General features: G+C 41.7%; 1 protein-coding gene across 2 annotated transcripts in view; it reads left to right on the top strand.

Annotated features, from left to right (window-relative positions):
- The first annotated feature begins 9,644 nt into the window (after positions 1 to 9,644).
- DDX17 (DEAD-box helicase 17) overlaps positions 9,645 to 22,864 on the top strand; it is a 19,323-nt gene continuing 6,103 nt past the window's right edge. For both annotated transcript variants that reach the window (XM_036867612.1, XM_036867611.1), the window contains exons 1-11: positions 9,645 to 10,017; positions 13,864 to 14,014; positions 14,701 to 14,800; positions 15,420 to 15,553; positions 15,859 to 15,924; positions 17,336 to 17,477; positions 17,855 to 18,015; positions 18,107 to 18,279; positions 18,624 to 18,734; positions 18,867 to 18,928; positions 20,384 to 20,443. In XM_036867612.1, coding sequence (XP_036723507.1) covers positions 9,968 to 10,017; positions 13,864 to 14,014; positions 14,701 to 14,800; positions 15,420 to 15,553; positions 15,859 to 15,924; positions 17,336 to 17,477; positions 17,855 to 18,015; positions 18,107 to 18,279; positions 18,624 to 18,734; positions 18,867 to 18,928; positions 20,384 to 20,443 — 1,210 coding nt within the window. In that variant the 5' untranslated portion in view covers positions 9,645 to 9,967. The remainder of the gene's footprint in view (positions 10,018 to 13,863; positions 14,015 to 14,700; positions 14,801 to 15,419; positions 15,554 to 15,858; positions 15,925 to 17,335; positions 17,478 to 17,854; positions 18,016 to 18,106; positions 18,280 to 18,623; positions 18,735 to 18,866; positions 18,929 to 20,383; positions 20,444 to 22,864) is intronic.

The raw sequence follows: 22,864 nt of genomic DNA, 5'->3' as shown, positions 1-22,864 counted from the left end.
TTAGTTGCTCCTCTGCATGTGGGATCTTCCCAGACTAGGGCTCGAACCCGTGTCCTCTGCATTGGCAGGAGGATTCTTAAGCACTGCACCACCAGGGAAGTCCCTACCAGTCTTCAATATTTTAAAAGGAAAGTTGTTGAAGAGACTATTAGTCAGAATTTTTCTTGGCTGAACCCAAAGTAATAGTGTCTTAAAATCGAGGTTTGTTTCTATCTCATAGACAAGAAATCTGAAGCCAGGCAGTCCAGAGCTATTATAGTGGCTCTACTTTGTCATCAGGACTCCAGGCTTTTGTCTTTCTGCTTCCATCCTGCTCTTGGCTTCCATTCTCAAGGTCAGCTCATGGCCTAAGATGTTACTGGAACTATGGTCAGAGAAATCAAGTTGGGCGAATGAAGGTGAAAGGCAGAAGGGCAGAAAAAGGTTCTTTCCAGCTGAGTCAGCTCCTATGAAGCGCCCCCCCCCCCAACACACACACACACACACACACACCACTTCTGCTTACAACTCATTGGCCTGAACTCAGTCATATGGCCATATCTATATATAAAAAAGTAGGGAAATACTGTCTTTTGTTCTAGGCAGTGATATGCCCAGCTGAAATTCGTAGTTCTGTAATTAATGAGGAAAGGGAGATTGGCTGTTGGGTAAGCAACTAGCAGTTTCTACCACAAAATCTTCTTTTACTTTCTCAGCAATGACAAATTTCTTGAATGTCTATCACAGTAAGTCCCCTACATACGAACCTTGAAGTTGTGAACCTTCAAAGATGCGAACGTGCATTCGTATATCTAATCACGTAAGTTAGTTCACGTGTCTGGTGTACGTTGTCACATACGTGCATCCTCTACAAGTGGTTGTGCTTTTGTGTACTTTGTATAGAGTACAATAGTACAGTATCTTTATTTCAAGCCCAGGATGTCTGGAAGCAAGTGTAAAAGCAGCGGTGATGTAGCTGGTACTGCTAAGAAGTGCCAGGAATTGGAGGCCCAGAGAAAGGATGAAGAGAGACGAGAGGAAGAAGAAGTAGCTGCAGAACCAAAGAGAGTCACGATGCAGGAAATGGCAAGGGGATTTTCTTTATTTGAGGAGGTACTGTTAGTTTTTGAGGCACAGGACCTAAATGTAGAATGGTACATGAAGGTTGCAGCAGCTGTTCAGAATACAATCCAGTGCTACCGTGTCATCTATGACGAGAAAAGAAAGAGCTACTACCCAGACATCACTGGATCATTTTTTCAAGAGGGTAGATAGAACTGAATCCAGTAAAGAACCAGAACTTGTGCCATCAATGTCAGGCGTGAGTGAAATGGCAGCTTGCCCTCCATCTCCTATTGCTGACGATCCTTCAGCTCTACCATCTTTCACCTCCTCTCCCTCCTCCAGTCAGTAACTCTTCTTGCCTGTTCACTTGACGCCAGTCCCTGTATGCCAGCTGTTGTACTGTACTACTGTACTTTTCAAAGTACTGTACTGTAAGATTAAAACTTTTCTTTATTTTTTGTGTTTGTTTTTAATGTATTATTTGTGTGAAAAGTATTATAAACCTATTACAGTGCAGTACTATATAGTCGATTGTGTTAGTTGGGTACCTAGGCTAACTTTGTTGGACTTATAAACAAGTTGGACCTACGAACACTCTCTCGGAACTGAACTCATTCGTATGTAGGGGACTTACTGTATATACTATGCAGAGCATTTCAGGAGTTTTGTACTTGTACCAGCAAAGTTGGTTGAGGAGTATATCAGTTAGAATGCCCTCAGCTGCAAGTAACAGAAAACCCAACTCAAAGCAACCTAAACAATGAGGAAATATGCCATCTCATATAATAAAAAGTCCAGGGACTTCCCTGGTGGTCCAGTGGTTAAGAATCAACCCTCCAATGCAAGGGACGTGAGTTCGATCCCTGGTAGGGGAACTAAGATCCCATATGCCCCAGGGCAACTAAGCCTGTGCACTCTAGAGCCGGCACGCTTCAACTAGAGAGAAGCCCGTGTGCCGTAACAGAGAGCCTGCGCACCACAGCAAAAGATTCCACACACCGCAACTAAGACCCAATGCAGCCAAAGTAAATAAATAAATTTTTTTTTAAATTAAAAAAGTCCATAAGTCAACCAACTCCTTAGTTAGTTAATTCAGCAACTCTATAATATTATCAAGGGCCCGGGTTCTTTCTTTTCTCTCCACTTTCCCATCATCGTCGTGCTGGTTTGGGTCTCTAAAAGCTCCCCTTATGGTCAAAAGATGACTATAGCAGTTCTACCTTCACATCCTAACTTGATCACATCTAGAAGAAGGACAAGGCATTCTTTTAGAAGCAAGGAAACGGCTCACTCATACAGCTGCATTCAGTTCATTGGTTGGCTGGAGGGTCTAAGATGGCCTCGCCCACATACCTAGGGTCTTGGTGGGGATGGTTGAAAGGGTGAGACTTCTCTCTGTCATCATTCAGTAGTCTAGCCTGAGCTTCTTTACATGGCAGCTGGGTTCCAATAGGGCAAGTGCTTATCAAGCCTCTACTTGCATTATGCTTGTTAGTGTCTCATTGGCCAAAGCAAGTCACACAAGAAACCCGGAGTCTTTGTGGGAGGGGACTACACCGGGGCTTGAATACCAGATGTGTTTTCTTGGAGGTCATCAGTATAACAGTTTTCTCCAAGGTACTGTGTTGCGCCCTTTGGGGTGGGGAGAGTTTGTCTTCAAGAGCTTACAATATGGTAAGGGACATGAGACACAAACTCTTGTAAAGTTAAATAGAAACACATGATTTAAATATTTAAATAACATTTTAAAGACTATGTAAGTTTGAAGGCAGGCACAGAGAGGGGTTTCAGCCTGGAAAAGCTAGTTGGATTTTTTTCCCAGGAGATTTCATATGGTGGTGAATGTTCCATGCCTCAGGGTCAGGGCTTCAATCTTAATCTTCAATATGTTAGTGCCCCAATACTGGTTAATTTCTAGAGAGATGTCTCAGTCTGACTAAGCACACAATCTGCCAGGGAGAGTATACCAGGATGCCAGTGACACCGAAGAATAGAATATAATGTCAAGCAGACCAGATGTGAAGATTGACCTGAACAACCAACCCATTGCCTCAGTGAGCAAGTTCAAGTGAAGCTAAAGGTGCTTGATGAACACGGAATCAGAATAAGGCTGCTTGGATATAAAACTTGAATTATTCATGGGTTCTGGTGGCTCATTACATTCATCCTCATTCATTCATATGTGTATTTTAAATGTATTATGAAGTATTTAAGATAAAAAGGCATACAAAATAATACAATTAATATTCATAAAATAAAACATTATCAATACAATTAAAGACCCCTAAATATCCTATAGGATTGACTCTCTTTCCTCCCCCACAGAATTATTCACTTTTCTGAATTTGTTGTCAAATACTTTTATGCATTTCTTTATTCTTACCGTATATATATATATATATATATATATATATATATATATATGGTATCTATATTATACCGTATACTGTATACCGTATATATATATATACGTGTATATATATATATATATATCCCTAAGTAATAAAACATATTGCCTTGCATTCAACCAATATTGAGACACCAGTTAGGTGCCAAGTACAACAGATATAGTAATGATTAATCAAGACAGTCCCTGAAACGTGGAGTTACGGGGAAAATCACCCAAATAACTACAAACATGGTTAAGTGCTGCAAAGCAAAAGTGCAGGAAGCTGTGAAAGTACCCACTGAGGGAGCCGCCTTTTCTGGGGTTAACCTGACCTGGTATGGGGCAGGTACAAAGGCCTGTCCGGCACCTTGGACATCCACATTGTCTTGACAGGCAACCTCTACCTTGGGTAGCTCTTGAATGGCTGCATTGCCAACCTCCCCTCTACTCCCTTTCCCAAGTAGTTTCACCCCTTCTTGGCAGAGAGCAAAAGACCTGTGCTGAACACGACAGTCCCAATTCAATTCACAAGTACTACCCAGGGAGTCAGTTCCCTCACTTCCCAATCTGAGAACTGGTCTTTGCAGCGATTCCAATAGGTAGAGGAGGTAAAGCCATGTGAATCTGCTTACACTGACTTATTTACTCTGAGCAGGAGCCATTTTGAGGGGAAACAACAGGTCTGCATCAACCCCATAAATTCTCAAACATACATGTCTAGAATTACATATGTATACAAAAGCAAAAGTCCCTTCTTTTGACTCCACCTGATTTCCATCCAGTACCTATAGAACCAACTCCAGATAAGGTAGGGGTGTGTGTGTGTGTGTGTGTGTGTGTGTGTGTGTGTGTGTGTGTGTTATGGCTTGGTGTCCTTGTTGGCACAGTCCTTCATCAGAGATAACCCTAATGCTAGTTGGTTTTCCTCCAAGTGTGTGCAAACAATAGTTTGCCTTTGTGATCAAAATTATGTAAATACCAGAGCTTCCCTTCTCATTATATAATATCTTAGAGATGCTAGTTGGTGTTTAACTAACCTATTGATGTTTTCACTGTCTTTGTCCTTATGTTCTAATTTTTGGTGCCAGTTTGTTTTTCTTCACATTATTAAGTCTACGTATTTCTAGAATACAATTGACTGTAACATAATTACATACTTTGGGGTCACCTCTCCTCCTTTCCATTTTATTTCTTAGCAGGATGTTGCCAACTTTCCTCTCTGACTCTCGACTCAGCTCCATATCAGATCAACACCTCTATATCTGTCTAGGGAACACAGAGGAACCTATTAAAAAACATGAACACAGCTAACTCTTGCTCAGCTACTAAGGAGTTTGGTCTCTATTTTAGCATATACCTACTCCCTCCCCTCCAGCCTATGAGAACTGACTTTTGGGGCTGCCCAGTGTACATTCTTCCATATCGAGGCACAAGATTTCCACTGAGGAACACCCTCACTTCAGGGTGGTCTTGGTGGGATGTGAACCAGGTGTCAGTCTCCCCAGAGAAGCTGACACCATGTCCTATACAGTGGGGGCAGGCACTGAACCCTCTTCCAGGCTGAGTCCCCGGAGTCTCCAGCTAACCTGTATAGCTTCTACCAGAGGCCCCATGCCCTAGGGTTTGTCTCCATGGCTTTCCAAAGCCCTTTCCAAACCAAGGAAATAAGTTCAGAGAGGCCCAGAGACCTACAGATGATGCACAGCCCCTGGGGAGCTCTGGGCACACAATAAACCCTTTCCCTGGTCACCCAGTAGGGAGGGAGAGAGGGCAGGACGTTTATTGCACACCCTCTGGGTCCTAAAACACAACCGGAGCAAGTATTAGCCCTGCTCCTCCAGTGCTGTCTCCTGGGCCCTAAGGCTGTGGGTGAGTTTTAGTTAATGAGCTGGGCCAATTCCTTAATTCATACTAGGTAGTGGCTGACCCCTTCCTCCTGATGAGGACCACACCCCCCCTCCCTCCCCTGTATCTCTCTGCCTCCTTCTCAAGAAACGGCACTGTCAGGACTTCCCTGGTGGTGCTGTGGTTAAGAATCTGCCTGCCAATGCAGGGGACAGGGGTTCGATCCCTGATCCAGGAAGATCCCACATGCCACGGAGCAACTAAACCCGTGTGCCACAACTACTAAGCCTGTGCTCTAGAGTCCATGTGCCACAACTACTGAAGCCCGCACGCTTAGAGTCCGTGCTCCGCAACAAGAGAATGCACCGCAATGAGAAGCCCGCGCACCGCAAGGAAGAGTAGCCTCCGCTCGACGCAACTAGAGAAAGCCCGCACGCAGCAACGAAGACCCAACGCAGCCAAAAATAAATAAATTTATTTTTTTTTTTAAATGAAACTGTCACATCACTCTTTGAAATGCATCCCAATGGAATTTAAATACCATTTGATACCAACATCATCCTTTAAAAAAACATGAATAAGGGACTTCCCTGGTGGTCCAGTGGTTAAGACTCCACTCTCCCACTTTGGGGGCATGGGTTCGATCCCTGGTTGAGGAACTGGGATCCCGCATGCCATGTGGCAAAAAAAAAAACCCAAAAAACCATGAATAAGCTCTTCAAGAGTTGAACATTTTATATGGTTCCTTTTCCTCTTTGAACTCTTATTTTCTTTCCAGAATTTTAACTTATATTTTTACATCAAATGTCTTATTCATCACTTAATTTTATTTCTCTGTGTATTAAAATTTTTTCTGGATTAAGTTATTGCAATTATTAGAACAAAATTAAGCAAAGCAATTTAAATATATTACAACTCTTAATAACTATTAAACAGAAAGTAAAATTTTTAATGGAAATGCATATTTTAATAAGATAGAAAGAGACTAAGGGGGGCTTCCATGGTGGCGCAGTGCCTAAGAATCCGCCTGCCAATGCAGGGGACGCGGGTTCGAGCCCTGGTCCAGGAAGATCCCACATGCTGCAGAGCAACTAAGCCCATGCACCACAACTACTGAGCCTGCGCTCTAAAGCCCGCAAGCCACAACTACTGAGCCTGTGTGCCACAACTACTGAAGCCCACGCACCTAGAGCCCGTGCTCCACAGCAAGAGAAGTCACCGCAATGAGAAGCCTGTGCATCACAACAAGGAGTAGCCCCCACTCGCCGCAACCAGAGAAGAGCCCGTGTGTAGCAACGAAGACCCAATGCAGCCAAAAAATAAATAATTTTTTTAAAAAATAGAGACTAAGAAAAAGTAAATCCTGTATCCATAGAAAAATATTACTTTGGGCAATTTTTTTCTCCCTTTCTATAGCCATTAAGTGCTGAGAAACTTTGATCACATAATTTAGTAGGTGGGAATGGAAAGAGTTTTGTTATGGTAATGTCCCTCAATTCTTTGATCTTCTTCCAAGTTATATGGCAAAAATCCAGTAATCTATCTTAAGAAGTTATTTTTAAGGATCTATCAGCTGAAAATTCCACGTGGTCCTCCTTCCATTTTGTTGAAAACTAAGAACCAGAATTCTCATGATTTGCAAAAGGATATGTTACCAAGTCGTTAGAATCATTTACTTTTTTCACATCAATATTAGCATTTCTAATTGTCCTTCTATTTGTCGCCTCTGAGATTTTTACATCCATGGCAAAGTCCATAGTAAGATTTTGAGTAGAAGAGAAATATTCTTGTTGTTTGTAATGTGGGAGGGTGCAATTATGGACATATTTCTCAGTCATATCAATTTTCGAAAGGAATATATATGAAAGTTCAATGTGGAAACAGACTTCCTGAAAACTCTGTTCCATTGTGTCCCTTTTATGTCATAGTTTGAAGGCAACTGCTTTAGGTGACCTTGTTGACTTAATGACCTCAATATTCTCAACCCCTTGTATCTAAAGTACAATTGACTCTTGAACAACACAGGGGTTAGGGGTGTCCTACCTCCACGCAGTTGAAAAGAGGCCTATAATTTTACAGTTGCCCTTAAATCTGACGTTCCACATCCATGTATTCAACCAACCTCAGACCTTATAGTACTTATTTAGTGAAAGACATCGTGGTATAAGTGGACCTGGGCATTTCAAACCCCTGTTCTTCAAGGGTCAACTGTACAATAAGCCAAACTATCAAAGAGCCAACGTGGGTCATACCAAGATAGAAAGCAGAGGCATTATATTTCACATTTGGGTAAGTTTAATGACTATGCAATCACAGAGTTGTGAACCAGTCACAACAACTCCTTCAGGGCTTATACAGCCTAAAACATAGTAGGAATTTAATTGTTGGCCAATTCCTACAAAATTCATCCTTGACTCTTGTTTCTTTCATATCCCACTCATCAAGAAATCGTCGGCTAGATTTTCAATCAGACCATTTCTCCTTTACCCACTGCTATTAACCTCACCAAGCACTATCATTTCTTGCCTGGATTACTGCACTGGCTTCTTAATTAATCTGCCTGCTTCTGTCCTAGCTCACTCTCAATTTATTCTCTAGACTGCAGTGATAGGGGTCCTTTTATTATGTCACTCTGCTTAGAACCTTTCAGAGATTTCCATTTTACTGGAAGGAAAAGATAAAGTCCTTAAAGTGGCCTACAACTCCTTCAAACTCCATAATCTTGCCCTCTCCTGTCTTTTCTCCTTGCTACTCCAGTTACATTCTGCCTCAGGGCCTTTGTACTTACTCTTTCCTCTGTGTTAGCAAGCCTAGCTCCCTCACTTTAGGTCTCTGCTCAAATGTCACTTGATCAGGAAGGTCTTCCTAGGACATCCTATGTAAAATACTATGTCACAAGTATACTACCTTTCCCAACAGGCACACATACACTATCCCTTTTCTATGCTTCTAATTTTTATTTAAGTTAGCAACTGCCTGACATTTATTGTCTATCTCCCCACTAGAGTGTAAAATCCACAGGCGCAGGGACTCATTTGTTCACTGCTGTGCCGCAGTGCCCAGCACAGTGCTTGGACCATTAGGTCTTCAACACTTGTCCAATGAATCCATGATTGTCCATCTTGTCTATGGTCTAAGACATCTGCACGACCCGTCACGAAACTCCTTTCATTATGCTACTTTTCTAATAACTTGGGAAGCACTCAGAATAGAGATGGAGACATCACTCAGCCCCCACAGTGAGGGACCTCAAATCTCCTCCCCCTTCACCCATCTGTAAAAATAAGAGACGATCAGCGAGCTGCTCTGCAAGGGCCCTAGCAGCTGACAATTCTGTGACGCTGCCTGGCCAAGCTTATGAGACTTTAAAGTGCAGCTAGAGAGAGAAGGAAGCAGGTAGAGAGAAGGAAGTCATCTTAGAAGGAATTGAGAGAGGAAGGCAGCCTAGCCTGGTTAAAAACATGTACTTATGCCTTCACCTTTTCAGGGTCTCAAGACCACCGCTTTTAAACCTTTTCGTCTCGGGAGGGCACTAGGGACCTGCCACAGGCCTCCTGAGGCAGCGCCATTTAATGGCGGCCAAGGGGCTTCAGCGTCTACCTTAAGAGGGTCTCCACCCACATTTCCGTTCTTTGTTAGCTAACTGTGCTCAGTCGGGGACAGTGTAAATATTCTGTTCAGAAAATGCACTCCAGTGGGAACCAAGCATAGCAAAGAGTGATCTAACTCAGCTGGGACGTCGGCGCCTGACCAACTCCCCTAAGAACCGACAAGGGACATCCATCATGGCCGCCGGCGACAGAGCAGCGAGAGGCAACTGATAGGAAATGGCGCCGGGGCGCGCGGCAGACTCACAAGGCCCAGGGCGGCGGGGCCAGATGGCTGGCAAGACCATCTTGGACAGGCAGCCAGGGACCCTGAGGACACTCCTGGGCGTTTGGCACCTGGAGACCCTGAAACTTGACGCCTTCAATATGGAGGACAGTTATTGTCTCTGCAAAGCAACTTACACAAGCAGGCCCGGGTTCCGTCCCGTGTCGGAACCCGGCAAAATCCTCTATTCTCTAAACAGAATGCGTTACGCACACTGCGCATCTTCGCAATAGTGGGCCGGCTAACGACGCAAAGAATGTTACGTCGCCCTCCCCCTCCCCTCCCTACCCCTAGTTCTGGTTCAGGTGGTGCGAGAACTCTACGCCCGATCCGTACTTTGTTTTTCTGCTACCGACCGCAAAGTGCGCCCGCCTCCGCAACTGACGTAAAATGCTTCCAAGAATACCCGTAGTACTCCGCGAAGCCCGCGGGCTATTCCGAGACGCTGTTTACGTATCGTCTCCGGCGTACGTAGCGTTAAGCTGGAGCAGTCTCAGCGCCGGCCGCCATTTTGTGCAGTCGCTGGGAAGGAAGGAGACGCCTGAACCGCGGCAGTGCCGGGTTTGAGCGTAGCCAAACCTACCCACTGTTTCTGTAACCCCGATTCTCTGTGTTTTGCTCCCGTCTCCGACGAGAGAGGCGGCGACGGTGGCGTCTGCGACGGGAGACAGCGCGTCGGAGCGAGAAAGCGCCGCGCCTGCCGCCGCCCCAACAGCGGAGGCGCCGCCGCCATCGGTCGTCACTAGACCGGAGCCGCAGGCCCTCCCGAGCCCGGCCATCCGTGCCCCGCTCCCAGATCTCTATCCATTTGGGACCATGCGCGGAGGCGGCTTTGGGGACCGGGACCGGGATCGTGACCGTGGAGGGTAAGGGGGGAGGAGGAGAGGAAAGGCCTTGTGTGCACGCGGGGCGGGGAGGAGGTTGCTTCCTGAGGAGACCGCAGCCTGCGGTCGAGCGGAAGACTTTAGAGCTGACTGCGAGCGTAGGAGCGACGCTCCCGACTGTGGGAGGCGAGGCGACCCGGGACGTAATACCGGTTTAGAGCGCGGGCCTCTGGGTGGGCCTGGGCCCCCGGGTCACTGGTGACCCGGCATGGGGGGCGGCGGCGGCTTGGCGACGCCCCAGCCCCTGCTTGCGGACGGTCGTCGTGGCGCGGCGCGGCCCGGCCTCAGCCCCGCGGGGAGCAGGAGGGGAGGCCTGGCTGCCGCCGCCAACTCAGCCCGGGCCTCCTTCGTTTCCCGGCTTTCGAGCCCGGCCGATTTGAGCAAGTCATTTGATCTCTCCAGGCCTAGTGTTCATCCGTGAAACTCGGATGTTCTTGCTGAGAGAAGAGGATGAGGTCTCCGAGTTCAGCCTGGGAAAATCTTTTACGCGAAATGGCTTCCCTGTTCATGGAACTGGAAACTTGGCTTGAAACTAGAGACTAAGAGGCTGACTGGTAGTCTTTAAAATATTTAAAAATTACCTTTAGTCGTATTTTAAAATAATTCGATGGAAGCACATTGGAATGCAAAGCGATGGGATTACTTGCCCTCTAAATGGTCGTTTGGGGGGAGGGAGTTTTGGGTTTGGTTGTTATTATAGGGTGGTTGTTTTTTTAATGTTTCAGTCTTTTTTTTTCCCCTTTTTTCCTTTTCTAATTGGACTGAAGCATTAACTTCTCGGCCTAGCTTGAAAATTTTTGATGTTGTAATGCCACGGTTATTGGGTTGGAAGTTAACAGGATTAAACCTGGAGTCCTCCCAGATACTGAGATTCAAGTCTTATGTGTCCCCGCCTACACCGTTAAAGGAAAAAGTTGCTTTAGAGATCCGTGTTGACTTACGCTGTTTACTTTTTTGTAATAAAAGTTTTATCTATGGATAAAAAGTTTATGTGACGCCACTTCTTAATATATATATATATATATATATGAGTGTGTGTGACCTTGGGCAAGATCCTGAACCTTTGTGAGCCGATTTTCTCATCTGAAAATGGGGATAGTAATTGCCTTTGCATTGTTCTCCAGAATTGAGATACTGTGTATAATTGTCTCTCTGTAGTAGGCATTCTGTTAATGCTGTTTTCTCAAACATTTTTGTCTTGTGGTTCAGATACACAAGTACCAGATCTTCTAGTCACAAGCTCCTCAATTATCTCTTAATTTACTAACTAAAAAGGATTGCTTTGACTTATACCTTGTTATGAAGGAAAATATTTGATTTTAGCATTAAATTCAGAGGGCTGTAAGTGGAATGTTTGCTTAGTGTTTCACAGTATAGCTAATTTAGAAGTGAATTTCAGTGCAACCACTTAGGAAAAAGAACTTAATGTTACCTAGTAGTAAAATGAAGATGACCCAGAATTCCTCTCTTAAGCTTTATACCCTAGACTCTTAGGCCTACAGAAACCCTGTACACATACCCCGGTATCCATGTTTATAACAGTGTTGTTCATGACAGTATTAGGAGCAGCTCAAATGTCTGGATAAATTCGTACAATAGACTGCAGTACAGCAGTGAAAAAGAAAAACTTGCATCAACATGGATGATTCACAAATACAATGTTAAGTAAAACAAGTTAAATGCTAGAAGAATAACATAAGGACACTAACAAATATGGCAAGACCAATAAACAACGCAGTGGTTAAAATTCGAGGTACTAGTTATGATGGGGATTGTAAACTTGAAATAGGCACATGGAGGCTACCAAGGTACTGATAATGGTTGTTTTTTTTTACCGTGGGTGTTGGGTTTAATATCTTACTGTATATATGCTTTAATAATAAAAGTTCCTTATTTGAAAAGAGGAAACAGTGAATTACTGATCCATTCTTAGTTTACCCCACCCATATTGACTCTTGAGTATCAGATGACATTAAAAAAAAGACTTTAGAAATAATTCATTTCAAACAAAATGGCACTCTTTAATAAGGTCTATGCCCTAATTCTACCTTTACTATGAAATTTCCTGTGTTATTTGAATTGCTGCTGTTTGTTCTGAACTGAACAGCTGAAATGGATTATTGTTTTGAAAGGAGAATGAGTGAGGTAGTGTACATACACGGACAGTACAAATGTGCATTGTGCATTTAAACTAGCTTGATTTTGCATGTTAATGTACAAATCTTCGAACTGGTATTTATTGCAAAGCCAAATTAAAAATACTCGGTAAAAACATTAAATGAGCAGCATGGTATGCAGGGGGTTAGGATATGTGCATCTTTAAATGGTGGCACAAATATACTCAAATTCTACAAGAGAAAAGGCTCAAGTTCTATTCTAGGTCATTATTTTAAGGTCTGGGTAGCACTGGAATGCAACAGCAGCAGCATTGAAATGGCATCTTCTAGGAATCACATAAATTTATATAATTAGGCAGCCAATCTCTGAAAATCGGTCTTGGGTCATTTTTATTCTTTGCAAGACTGACAATCTAATGACTTGGCTTTTTTATTTGTAGAGTACCTTATTTAAAATTGTGTTAGTTGCTTCACTTGCAAGTGAGGGGGGAGGGGTCAATCCATGTAGTTTTAGGTCTGTTCAGTCTTAAGCCTGAGGGCATATTGAAGGTGTCATAGATACTGATCAACAGTAGTATAAATGGAATCAGCCAAGTTCTGCCTTTTGAATGTAAATATTTAAGAGTCCCAGTAAAATTTCCAACCATCAGTCTTTGTGTGTATTTAGAGAAATGTATAGCTGGGTCTTTAAGCCAAAGAATTTTAAGAGCACTTTGAATTCCAGGAAATTGAGGCCCTTTAGGATAGTTAGTACATGTTTAAGTGGAACCATTTGCAAGATGATATTAGGAATGAGAGTGGAAAAGAATTAAATTCGGTGTATTTTCAGGAGTAAGGAAGTGGGATGAAAACATACTGTATATTATTTGTCCATCAGACAACGCCCTGCACTTTAATAGGTTGAAATAAGAAATGAAGACCATCTTAGTGTTGGGATACTTCTAGGAAAAGTAGAACGTGTCAAGTTCGGCTAATGGCCATATTTGTATTCCAGTTGAACTTGTCTGTTGTGAAAGACAGATAAAGCAAAAAGATTGATTTTTAAATAGAGATTTAAAGACCTTAAATAAGCCTTATTAATGGTTCTTCTAGCAAATTTATAGTTAATAGTACTATTTGCCTGTGAACAGAAAGGAGAAAGAAGATAAAGGTGGAGATAAAGTGGAAGGAAAGATCATAAATTTTTGCCCTGGCTATTCATTAGCATAAACTAAAGGTGAAGACTAGCCTACCAGTCTTTTAGGGGTCCTAGTAGTTTTCCTTAGCAGATTAGCAGGCAAAAGGAGTGCTCATCACAGTATAAAGGGGTAAGGGGTTCAAGAAGCCGTTCCAAGTATGGAGCCACTTGAACTGTTTTTCTTCCTGTCCACAATTTTGCCCTAATTTAAACTTTTATGTCCTCACTTACCTACATTTCAGAATATTACATAAGAGTAGAGACTTCTATTCACTTTAGTATCTCTAGCACCACTTAAAACAGTACGTGGTACATAGTTGGTACCCAGTAACTATTTGTTGAATGAATACAATTAGGCCAGCTTGTACTGAGTGTTTACTATGCCAGATACTGTTTTAAGCACTTTACACGTAAATATTTTTTTGGAGGGGGGCTGGTAGTATCTTAAGAGTCCCATCTTTTTACATGTTTTTATGGCACCTAAGGTATTTTGCTTTAAAAACACTAAAAAGCTAAAAATGTTGGTGTTTCTAGATTTGGAGCAAGAGGTGGTGGTGGCCTTCCCCCAAAGAAGTTTGGTAATCCTGGGGAACGTTTACGTAAAAAGAAGTGGGATTTGAGTGAGCTCCCCAAGTTTGAGAAGAATTTTTATGTTGAACATCCAGAAGTGGCAAGGCTGACTCCGGTAAGTTTGGGGGGTTTCATTTATTTACTTTTTTTTCATATACAGTAATGAAGCAAGTAGGTACGTTAGCCAGAGTATACTCATATACAGCCGTTGCTGTTATATGTTTTAGTCTAGTGTGGTGACACTTTCCTTGGTTCTTGTTAGGATTGCTGATACAAGAGAAACCAGTAATACCTAATGTATTACTTGGTTCTCATTTGTTGGTTGTATTTTCCAACCAATTTGTTACGTGATTTTAGCTGTATATGAGGTGTCATGTCTTTCCATCTATGAAGTAAATTAAAAATTTAAACATGGGCTTTTACTCCTGTTTGTATTTTTAACCTCATGATTATTTTGGACTCTACGCATGACATGGTAACTTGTTCAGAAGAAAGTGTAAGGAAAGAGCACTTGGTCCTAAGTTCCACATTTTCTCCCTCTTCCTACTTCTGGCCTTGGGCAATTTATTAATCTTTCTGAGTAACTTTTCTCATGTGGAAAATGAACGGTTGCTAACCTGCTTCATTGACTCAGAGTTGGATGAAGCTGAACACATATGAAAGCACTATAAGAAGTGTTATACATATTTTCCATTGTAATTGTGGATTTGATGATAATTGTTCTGCTGTATTGGAACATAAAGTTTTGCAAGTTTAGAATAACTTGTTTACTGATTTGTCTTACTTTGTTGTCTTACATAGTATGAGGTTGATGAACTACGCCGAAAGAAAGAGATTACAGTAAGAGGAGGCGATGTTTGTCCTAAACCTGTGTTTGCCTTCCATCATGCTAACTTCCCACGTAAGTGTTTTTCAATCCAGTATCTTAATTGTTAATTTAGCTTGAACGGTCAGTGTGGTCATAGGTTATTTAAAGGTTTTGACCCAGGCTCAGGATTTTGTTGAAAAGACAAGTAGAAACCTTTCACAAAGGTTTTTGGAGGTTTTTGTTTGTGTGTGTGTTTGTGGTTTTTGGTTTTTGTTTTATTTTTAATGCTCATGTGTTCTCTCCTTAGAACTTTTTAGGGTTTTTTGCTTTTTTTCCCCATCTTTCCCTGGGGTTTTGCCTCTACCTTTTAGAAAACAGCAAAATGAAATTGCTTTCTAGCTGGTTAAAATTTGAATTAGATAAACAATAAGTGACTACCATGTACCATGGTAGTCATTACCATGTTAAATACTTCAGAGCAGTGGTTTTCAAGTTTTCGAGGATAAGGGTAGATGGCTGTGGCAGTAGCCTTCTTGAGAAGTAGTAATTATAATTAGCAGATCAAAGATTCAGTACTGAAGAAAAAAAACAATACTAGGAGAGATGTAAAGCTGGGTAAATCTTGCCTTCAATGAGCTTAACAGTTTTTTAAATTTCTTTTGGCTGTGGGTCCTTAGTTTTACTTAAAGTAGTAATATCGATTTTCATACAGAATACGTAATGGATGTGTTGATGGATCAGCACTTCACAGAACCAACTCCAATTCAGTGCCAGGGATTTCCCTTGGCTCTTAGTGGCCGGGATATGGTGGGCATTGCTCAGACTGGCTCTGGGAAGACATTGGCGGTATGTACCAGCAAGGGAAGATTTTTAATATTGTGGTAACTTATTTTGCTATTGTAAATACTCCATATGTTCTCAATTCTTGAAATTCTAATTCAGATAGGGATAATATTTCAGCTTTTTTAACTATCTGAAATATGTGGAAGTATTTTATGTTCAAATATACATTGCACATATGTGTAACAGTTGTGAGTTCTGTTTTCCCTTTCCTAGTTACTTAGGCGTTATCAATTACTGTGATAATTTAGAACAATTAATATAATGGCTTAGTTTTGGTATAACACTGTCCTTCTTTCCCCCCACCCCAGTATTTGCTGCCTGCTATTGTTCATATTAACCACCAGCCTTACTTGGAAAGAGGAGATGGCCCAATTGTAAGTGTGTTTCAGTTTGTTTACACTTCTAAGAATGACTACAACTTAATGATTATTGTGTTTCAGGCACTGTGCTTTACATATGTTCTCAGATTTCATTCTCAACCCTACCTTCCATATCTGGAAGAGAGAGTATGTCTATCTGACTGATAAATTTTAGACACAATGCAATTAAATGACTTGCCCAGGGTCATATAGGAATTAAATGGCTGCGCTTGAATTTGAACCACTCTTTTAACCATTATGCCCATTAACTTCAAATAGAGGCATTTACTCTGCATTAAATTCAAGTGCGATTCTTAATTGCTCATTGATGCTATGAGGGATAAAAAAGTATGAAATGAGATCCTTGCCCTGTGTCTGAGTCGGGTTTGGGATGTGTATTCTTTATGGTTAAGTGATGCGTCTGTAAATGTTTATAGAGCAGCATGATTTTCTTCTTTGGTCATTTTCATTTATGCTATTTACTGTAAGATTTCAGTAGTGGTCTTCAAACATTTTGAATGTACATTCTTAACTTTTTTTTTAATAGAGCTTGCACTCACTGTATATGTTTATGAATACGTTATTATAGTATGTCTCAGTGCATTCACAACAAGAAATAATGCATTACCTTTCATTAACATAATATGTAATGTATTCCATATGGCTAATAGAGTTAGCTTTATTGTCATTAGTTAATGTCTAATGGATCAGTACACCAAGTGAGAGTCATTGTTAACAGTATATATGATACCTGTTTCAAAGTGTCTTAATTTTGTATTTTTTGGCCAACTTCTTTCACGTTGTGTATAAGTCATCCTTGTTTTTGCCTAATGTGCCTGGCTAAGAGCTTAAACTAGATGTCAGAAAAGTGTCAGCTTTGCTCATTTCCTGTTCATCTGTTTCTAATTTTTTTTTTCTTTAATTGGGATACAGTTGATTTACAATGCTGTGTTAGTTTCTACTGTACAGCAAAGTGGAGTTCCCTGTGCTATACAGCAGTTTCTCATTAGTTATCTATTTTATACATATTAGTGTATATAAGTCAATCCCAATCTCCCAATTTGTTTCTAATATTTAATCCATGGTTTTGCAGGAATATTTTATAGCTACTTACTCATTTTGTGAGTTGTTTAGTTAAAACTAGGTAATACAGTCTGTAAATCTACTTACATAGCACACATAACGGTAATGAATCACGTGTCAAAAGTCAACCATCATACCACATGCCAAGTATTAGTTCTCATAATTTTTGCCACACTCCAATGCACTGTCTTATACCCCCTGCCTTCCCAACTCCCCACCCCATCACATACTTTGAAAGTACCAAATTACACAATAGAGAATTAAATAACCTTTTTGTACTTTTTTTTTCCTCCTTAAACTTGGGATAGGTGTCTCAAGTGATTTGTTTGTTTGTTTGTTTTAGTGTCTAGTTCTGGCTCCTACCAGAGAGCTTGCCCAGCAGGTGCAGCAGGTGGCTGATGACTATGGCAAATGTTCTAGATTGAAGAGCACTTGCATTTATGGAGGTGCTCCTAAAGGTCCCCAGATTCGAGACTTGGAGAGAGGTAATTTAAAAAATTAGTGTTTTAAGAATTATTAGTTTCTCTCATTTTACCAATTTCTGTAAATGAAATTGAAGAAGAAAATAGTGGATTCTGGTGGGGGCGGAGATCAGTATTTTAGCGGCATAGAAATTCTCAAATATGGTTAAAATGCTATTTTAGGGAAGTTCAGTGTGACTGGAGACTTAAACTTTGTCGAGGTTTGGATGATTATACATAAATTTTTGTTACATCATGCTTTTCCAGGCACTGTGTTAAAATTTAGTTCGTGCTCTGCAGCACTGAGTACAACCACCAGAGTTGGTGCTTCTTAGTTTGCTGAGGCTTGAGCAGTGTATAAAGAATTCTTAGTTGGATAGATCTTTGGTTTTGTTTTACAGGTGTCGAGATCTGTATAGCTACTCCTGGACGCCTGATAGATTTCCTGGAGTCAGGAAAGACAAATCTTCGCCGATGTACTTACCTTGTACTGGATGAGGCTGACAGAATGCTTGATATGGGCTTTGAACCCCAGATTCGTAAAATTGTTGACCAAATCAGGGTGTGTAAAGCTGATAATTCGTTGTCTTATACCCTTTGCCTGTAGTAGTTACTTAATCTAAAAGAAAGCCTTTCCTTTCCTTTCCGGATAGCCTGATAGGCAGACATTAATGTGGAGTGCAACCTGGCCAAAAGAAGTAAGACAGCTTGCAGAGGATTTCCTTCGTGATTACACCCAGATTAACGTAGGCAATCTGGAGTTGAGTGCCAACCACAACATCCTCCAGATTGTGGACGTCTGCATGGAAAGTGAAAAAGACCACAAGTATGAAAGATTTCACTGTTTTGATGATGCTGATAAACCTTTCCTAATAATCCTCCAAAACTAAAGTGTTATAGAAGCCAGTATTTTTTAGGCTTGGAAACATTAAAAGCATTGCTAGCTTTCCAACAGTCCATTCTTTATATTATTCATCAGAGCTTGTGGTTAAAGGCAAGGATTCTGGATCCTTGGATTTGAATCCCAGTTCTGATAATTACCAGCTGTAGAGAAAGTAATTTGAAAAGAAAGTACTAAAGCTTTGGAGGGTTGATAATGCAAACATAGCTTCTGCATGATGTGTAGGGGGGTCTTCTCTGGATGACTGAATTGTTTGGTCTTGTTCTCAGGTTGATCCAACTCATGGAGGAAATAATGGCTGAAAAGGAAAATAAGACAATAATATTTGTAGAGACGAAAAGACGCTGTGATGACCTCACTCGAAGGATGCGCAGAGATGGGTGAGTGCAGCACTGAGGTAATTAATTTGCCTCAGATTTTATAGTTCAGTAGGAATTTCTAAATTGGTGTTGTGAATGTTGTATAATATTTCAACAATGCCTAACATGTACTTTGCTCTTTTCTTCTGACAGTTGGCCAGCTATGTGTATCCATGGAGACAAGAGTCAACCAGAAAGAGATTGGGTACTTAATGGTGAGTTCAAAACTAAGCATTGTCCTTATACTCTGTTTCAGGGATTGGCAAACTTTCTGTAAAGAGCCAGGTAGTAAATATTTTCGGCTTTGCAGACTGTATAGTGCTTTGTGTCACAACTGTTCAACTCTGCTGTTTTAGCACAAAAATGGCCATAGACATTATGTAAAGAGACAGCCTGACTGTGTTCCAACAAAACTTTATTTGCAAAAATAGGCATTGTACCAGATTTGACCCAAAGACCAGGGTTTGCCTAGCTCTGCTCTAGTTAATTGAATATTGGGGGCATTTTTGTCATCTCCACCATACTTCAAGGTCATTAATTCTGGCTCTTTACACCACTTTTTCACCACTTAGGACACCCTTTCTTTATCTAATGAGTTCTTGTCTTTATAGATATGAACACCAGCCCGGAAGCTCCCCACGTCCCATACTTGTGGGGTTTTAATGGAGGCTTCATCACGTTAACTCGGTCTCCCTCTCCTCTCCTCTCCTCTCCTCTCCTCCCCTCCCCTCCCCTCCCCTCCCCTCCCCTCCCCTCCCCTCCCCTCCCCTCCCCTCCCCTCCCCTCCCCTCCCCTCCCCTCCCCTCCCCTCCCCTCCCCTCCCCTGCCCTCCCCTCTCCCCTCCCCTCCCCGCCGCTCTCCTCTCCTGTCCCTCTCTCCTCTCTCCTCTCTCCTCTCTCCTCTCTCCTCTCTCCTCTCTCCTCTCCTCTCTGGGAGTGGGGCTCAAAGTGCCAAGCTTCTCTGATCATGGCTTGGTCTTTCTGGTGAACAACCTCCATCCAGGAGCTATTCTGGAGCCCATCAAGTGTCTTTTCACTAGAACAAAGATTCCTGTCTTGTTCTTGTTCTTGTTCTTGTTTAGGAACTCTTGTTCAGGGACCAGGGTCAAAGACTTAAGTACTAGAATAAAAGATTCTCCTAGCATCCCTGTTTTACAAGGGTTTTAGGAGCTCTGTGCCAGGAACTGAGAGCAGAGACCAGTATATATATTCTGTTATTTCACAGGGCAAAGTTAATGGTTTCTCCTTTCATTCCACATCTTTTAAACTTCCTCCCTTTCCATACCCCCTCCCCCACTCCCACTTTTGGTTTTGTTTTATTTGGGAGACAACTTTGCTGTCATAATTTAAGGGAAGAAAATTTCCAGCTCATGTTAATTTTGTTACACATTGCCATACAATTTTAATGGTACTTCATTATTAGAGGTAAATTTTTTGATCTGTTGCTCCTCTGCTATAAAGGTGAGTATAATAAATATTTTCAAAAGAATTACTGTTATCTTTAAATTTAAAAGAGCTTGGCGTGTTCTTACACCATTACTTGAAGTTTTAATATGATAGGGTAAGAAGGCCAGATAGCTGGGAATGTTTATTTGGTCATTTTTTAAGATATATCACGATGTAACCTTAATTTTATAACTTCGCTTTCGTGGTATTATCCTTGTTTTTCAGAGTTCCGTTCTGGAAAGGCTCCCATTCTCATTGCCACAGATGTAGCCTCCCGTGGGCTAGGTTTGTATAGATAGGTGTCTCTGTCAATGGTATCTGTATCTTTTGGTTAAAAGATTTGCTTGTCTTTTCACATTAGAGTTGCATATACATGTGTTTAGTTAAATATTTAAAAGAGAAGAATTACATACAAAGTACGTGATTCCCCTCCCCCCCATGATTTTTTTTTTAACCTTGGTGGGTTTTTTTGTTTGTTTTTGGGGGTTTTTTTCCTTTTATTTTCAAAGTCTCTTCCTGCTCCGAACAAACAGGCTTTGGTCTGCAGCAAGGCCTAGGCATGACTATTTAAACCGTTAGAGGGAGAGGAGACATTCATTTGCACAGCTCAACTTCTTCCTGGTTTTATTCTATATTCTGGGTGAATAAAATGAGCCCAATTGAACCTAGCTATTAGAAGCTAGTTTCTTCAGTTATTTTTTTCCCTCTACCAATCTATCTGCGGATGTCCAGTTCCATAAATGCTAATATATTCTTGGGATTTAGTAAATCTATAGATATGATATCTTTCAGCAATTAAATCTGCGTTGCCCAATTTAATTTACTGAAGTAAAACTATCATGAGCACTCAGTTATCCCCTCCTCCCACCCATACTCATATCATCGATGCGCTGTCTTCCAATTTAAGAACTTAATTTGAAGCTGATGTTCTGGAGTTTTCAATCCATTACAAGTTAAGGTATACAGAGATATTTTGTGCCCATTATTCTGAGCAAAACAGGTGTAACTCAAAACTTATATTTTAAAAAATGATAGAGTATTTCTGTCACAAAGATATTTTTAAATTATTGACAGATACTAATTTCTTGCCCAGGAAGGCGAGAAGCACCATATTCCCTTATGATATTCAACATAAAGAGAGCAAGTATTCAAACTGGAATACAAAAGTAATGAAGGCTTTTTAAACATTGCACTCATCATTCCCTCCTTCAGAGGTGGTGACTTGCAGCCATGACTGAAAAATTGTCTCTGCCCTCTGAGGTCATGTCTGGATCTGTGCGGTTAGAACTTGGACCTGTTGGGAGAAGAGGCTGAGGCCTGAAAGCAGTTTACATAAAAGCTTTCAGTGATGGTGGTTTTTAAACAGGCTTGCTATGTGCTGGTAGCTTCTTTGTGCATCTTGCCTAGACAATTTAAAATATTTGTTCCATGTCCCCCTGCATTTCTAAACCAAATCAATTGGCTGCCATTAGAATAACTTAGACTCTTCGTCCCACCCCCACTCATCCAAGAGAGGGGAGAGGGAAGGTATCTGAGTCTGTTTCTTGTTACTCAACATCAGTGCTTGTTTTGGGCCCCTTTGTTCGCTGCCTTGTAAAAAAAAATCAAAAGGAAGGGGAAAACCCACCAAAATGGCAGAATGCTGACCAAGGTCCTACAAGATCCTGGAAAGTGAAGGCTTCTACCTCATTAGACAGGGGTGCAATTTTCAGCTGAGTCACCAGGCCTTTTTTCACTTCCTGTCGAGCGATGGCCTCTTAAATGTTCCCTTCAGGTAAGTTCTTCGATTCCCATAATTTTATAATAGTCATCCTCCGGAAACCACTATTTATTCCCTTTCCAGTGGGATATTTTTTATTTTTCCTTTTTTTGTTTAAACTACACACTGTTAAACTAAAAGTATTGAATTTATTTTGTTTTGTTTTTTAACAGAAGCTTTGATAGCAGCTGCAGATCACTCAGTACATGGCCGAGGCAAATCTACATTGGCCCGAAGCAGCTCTAGATGAGCCTATTGGCTAGTCTCAGCCCCTCCCAATTAGTGATTGGAGATTCAGGCCATGTCATAGGGCTTGTCAGACAAAAAGTTCTTACCCTGGGCAGCTGGCCAAAACATTAACTTTTTGATTTCTTACCCTGCAACAGCATCTTCTCTAAAGACACCAAGGTAATATTGTGACAGTGCACAAATAACATCAGGGCAGGCTAGACTAGACTGGAGAGAAACAAGTTCTGCGCTTGCTCTTATGTGCCCTCAGCCAGCTATATCTGTGCACACACAAGCCACCTTTCTAGTATGAAGAACTTGCACCATGTCTGCCCCCTATTGAACCCTTCCAGAAGTATTCCCAAGTGTTGATAGCTGAACTGTTGACTCCAGTCCCCAGTGCTTTCTGCTAGGAAAGCACACATCTGTGCATCCAGCGCAATAATTCAACCTGCTCTGCTGCCTGTGGTCATACACAGGGGGAGTGAGTAAGGAGCATTATCCTAGCCCTGAAGATGTGGTCATGGAGCATAATTCCCCATTCCCCCCGTCTCACATCCATCCTGGCCCTGTAAATTTTTGTTTTCCCTTTGTTACGTCAACGACCCTAGCCGGAGACTCACGCTGCCCCCTGTGATAAGTGCCTTCTCGTCTTTCTGGTGTGATTTCAGGACTTTAGGGGTCAGTAAAGACTGAGGAGCCTTTATTGTAATAAGAAA

This window comes from Balaenoptera musculus, chromosome 10 (genome assembly GCF_009873245.2).
Source record: "Balaenoptera musculus isolate JJ_BM4_2016_0621 chromosome 10, mBalMus1.pri.v3, whole genome shotgun sequence".
Taxonomy (NCBI): domain Eukaryota; kingdom Metazoa; phylum Chordata; class Mammalia; order Artiodactyla; family Balaenopteridae; genus Balaenoptera; species Balaenoptera musculus.
This window is presented reverse-complemented; position numbering and strand designations above follow the sequence as displayed.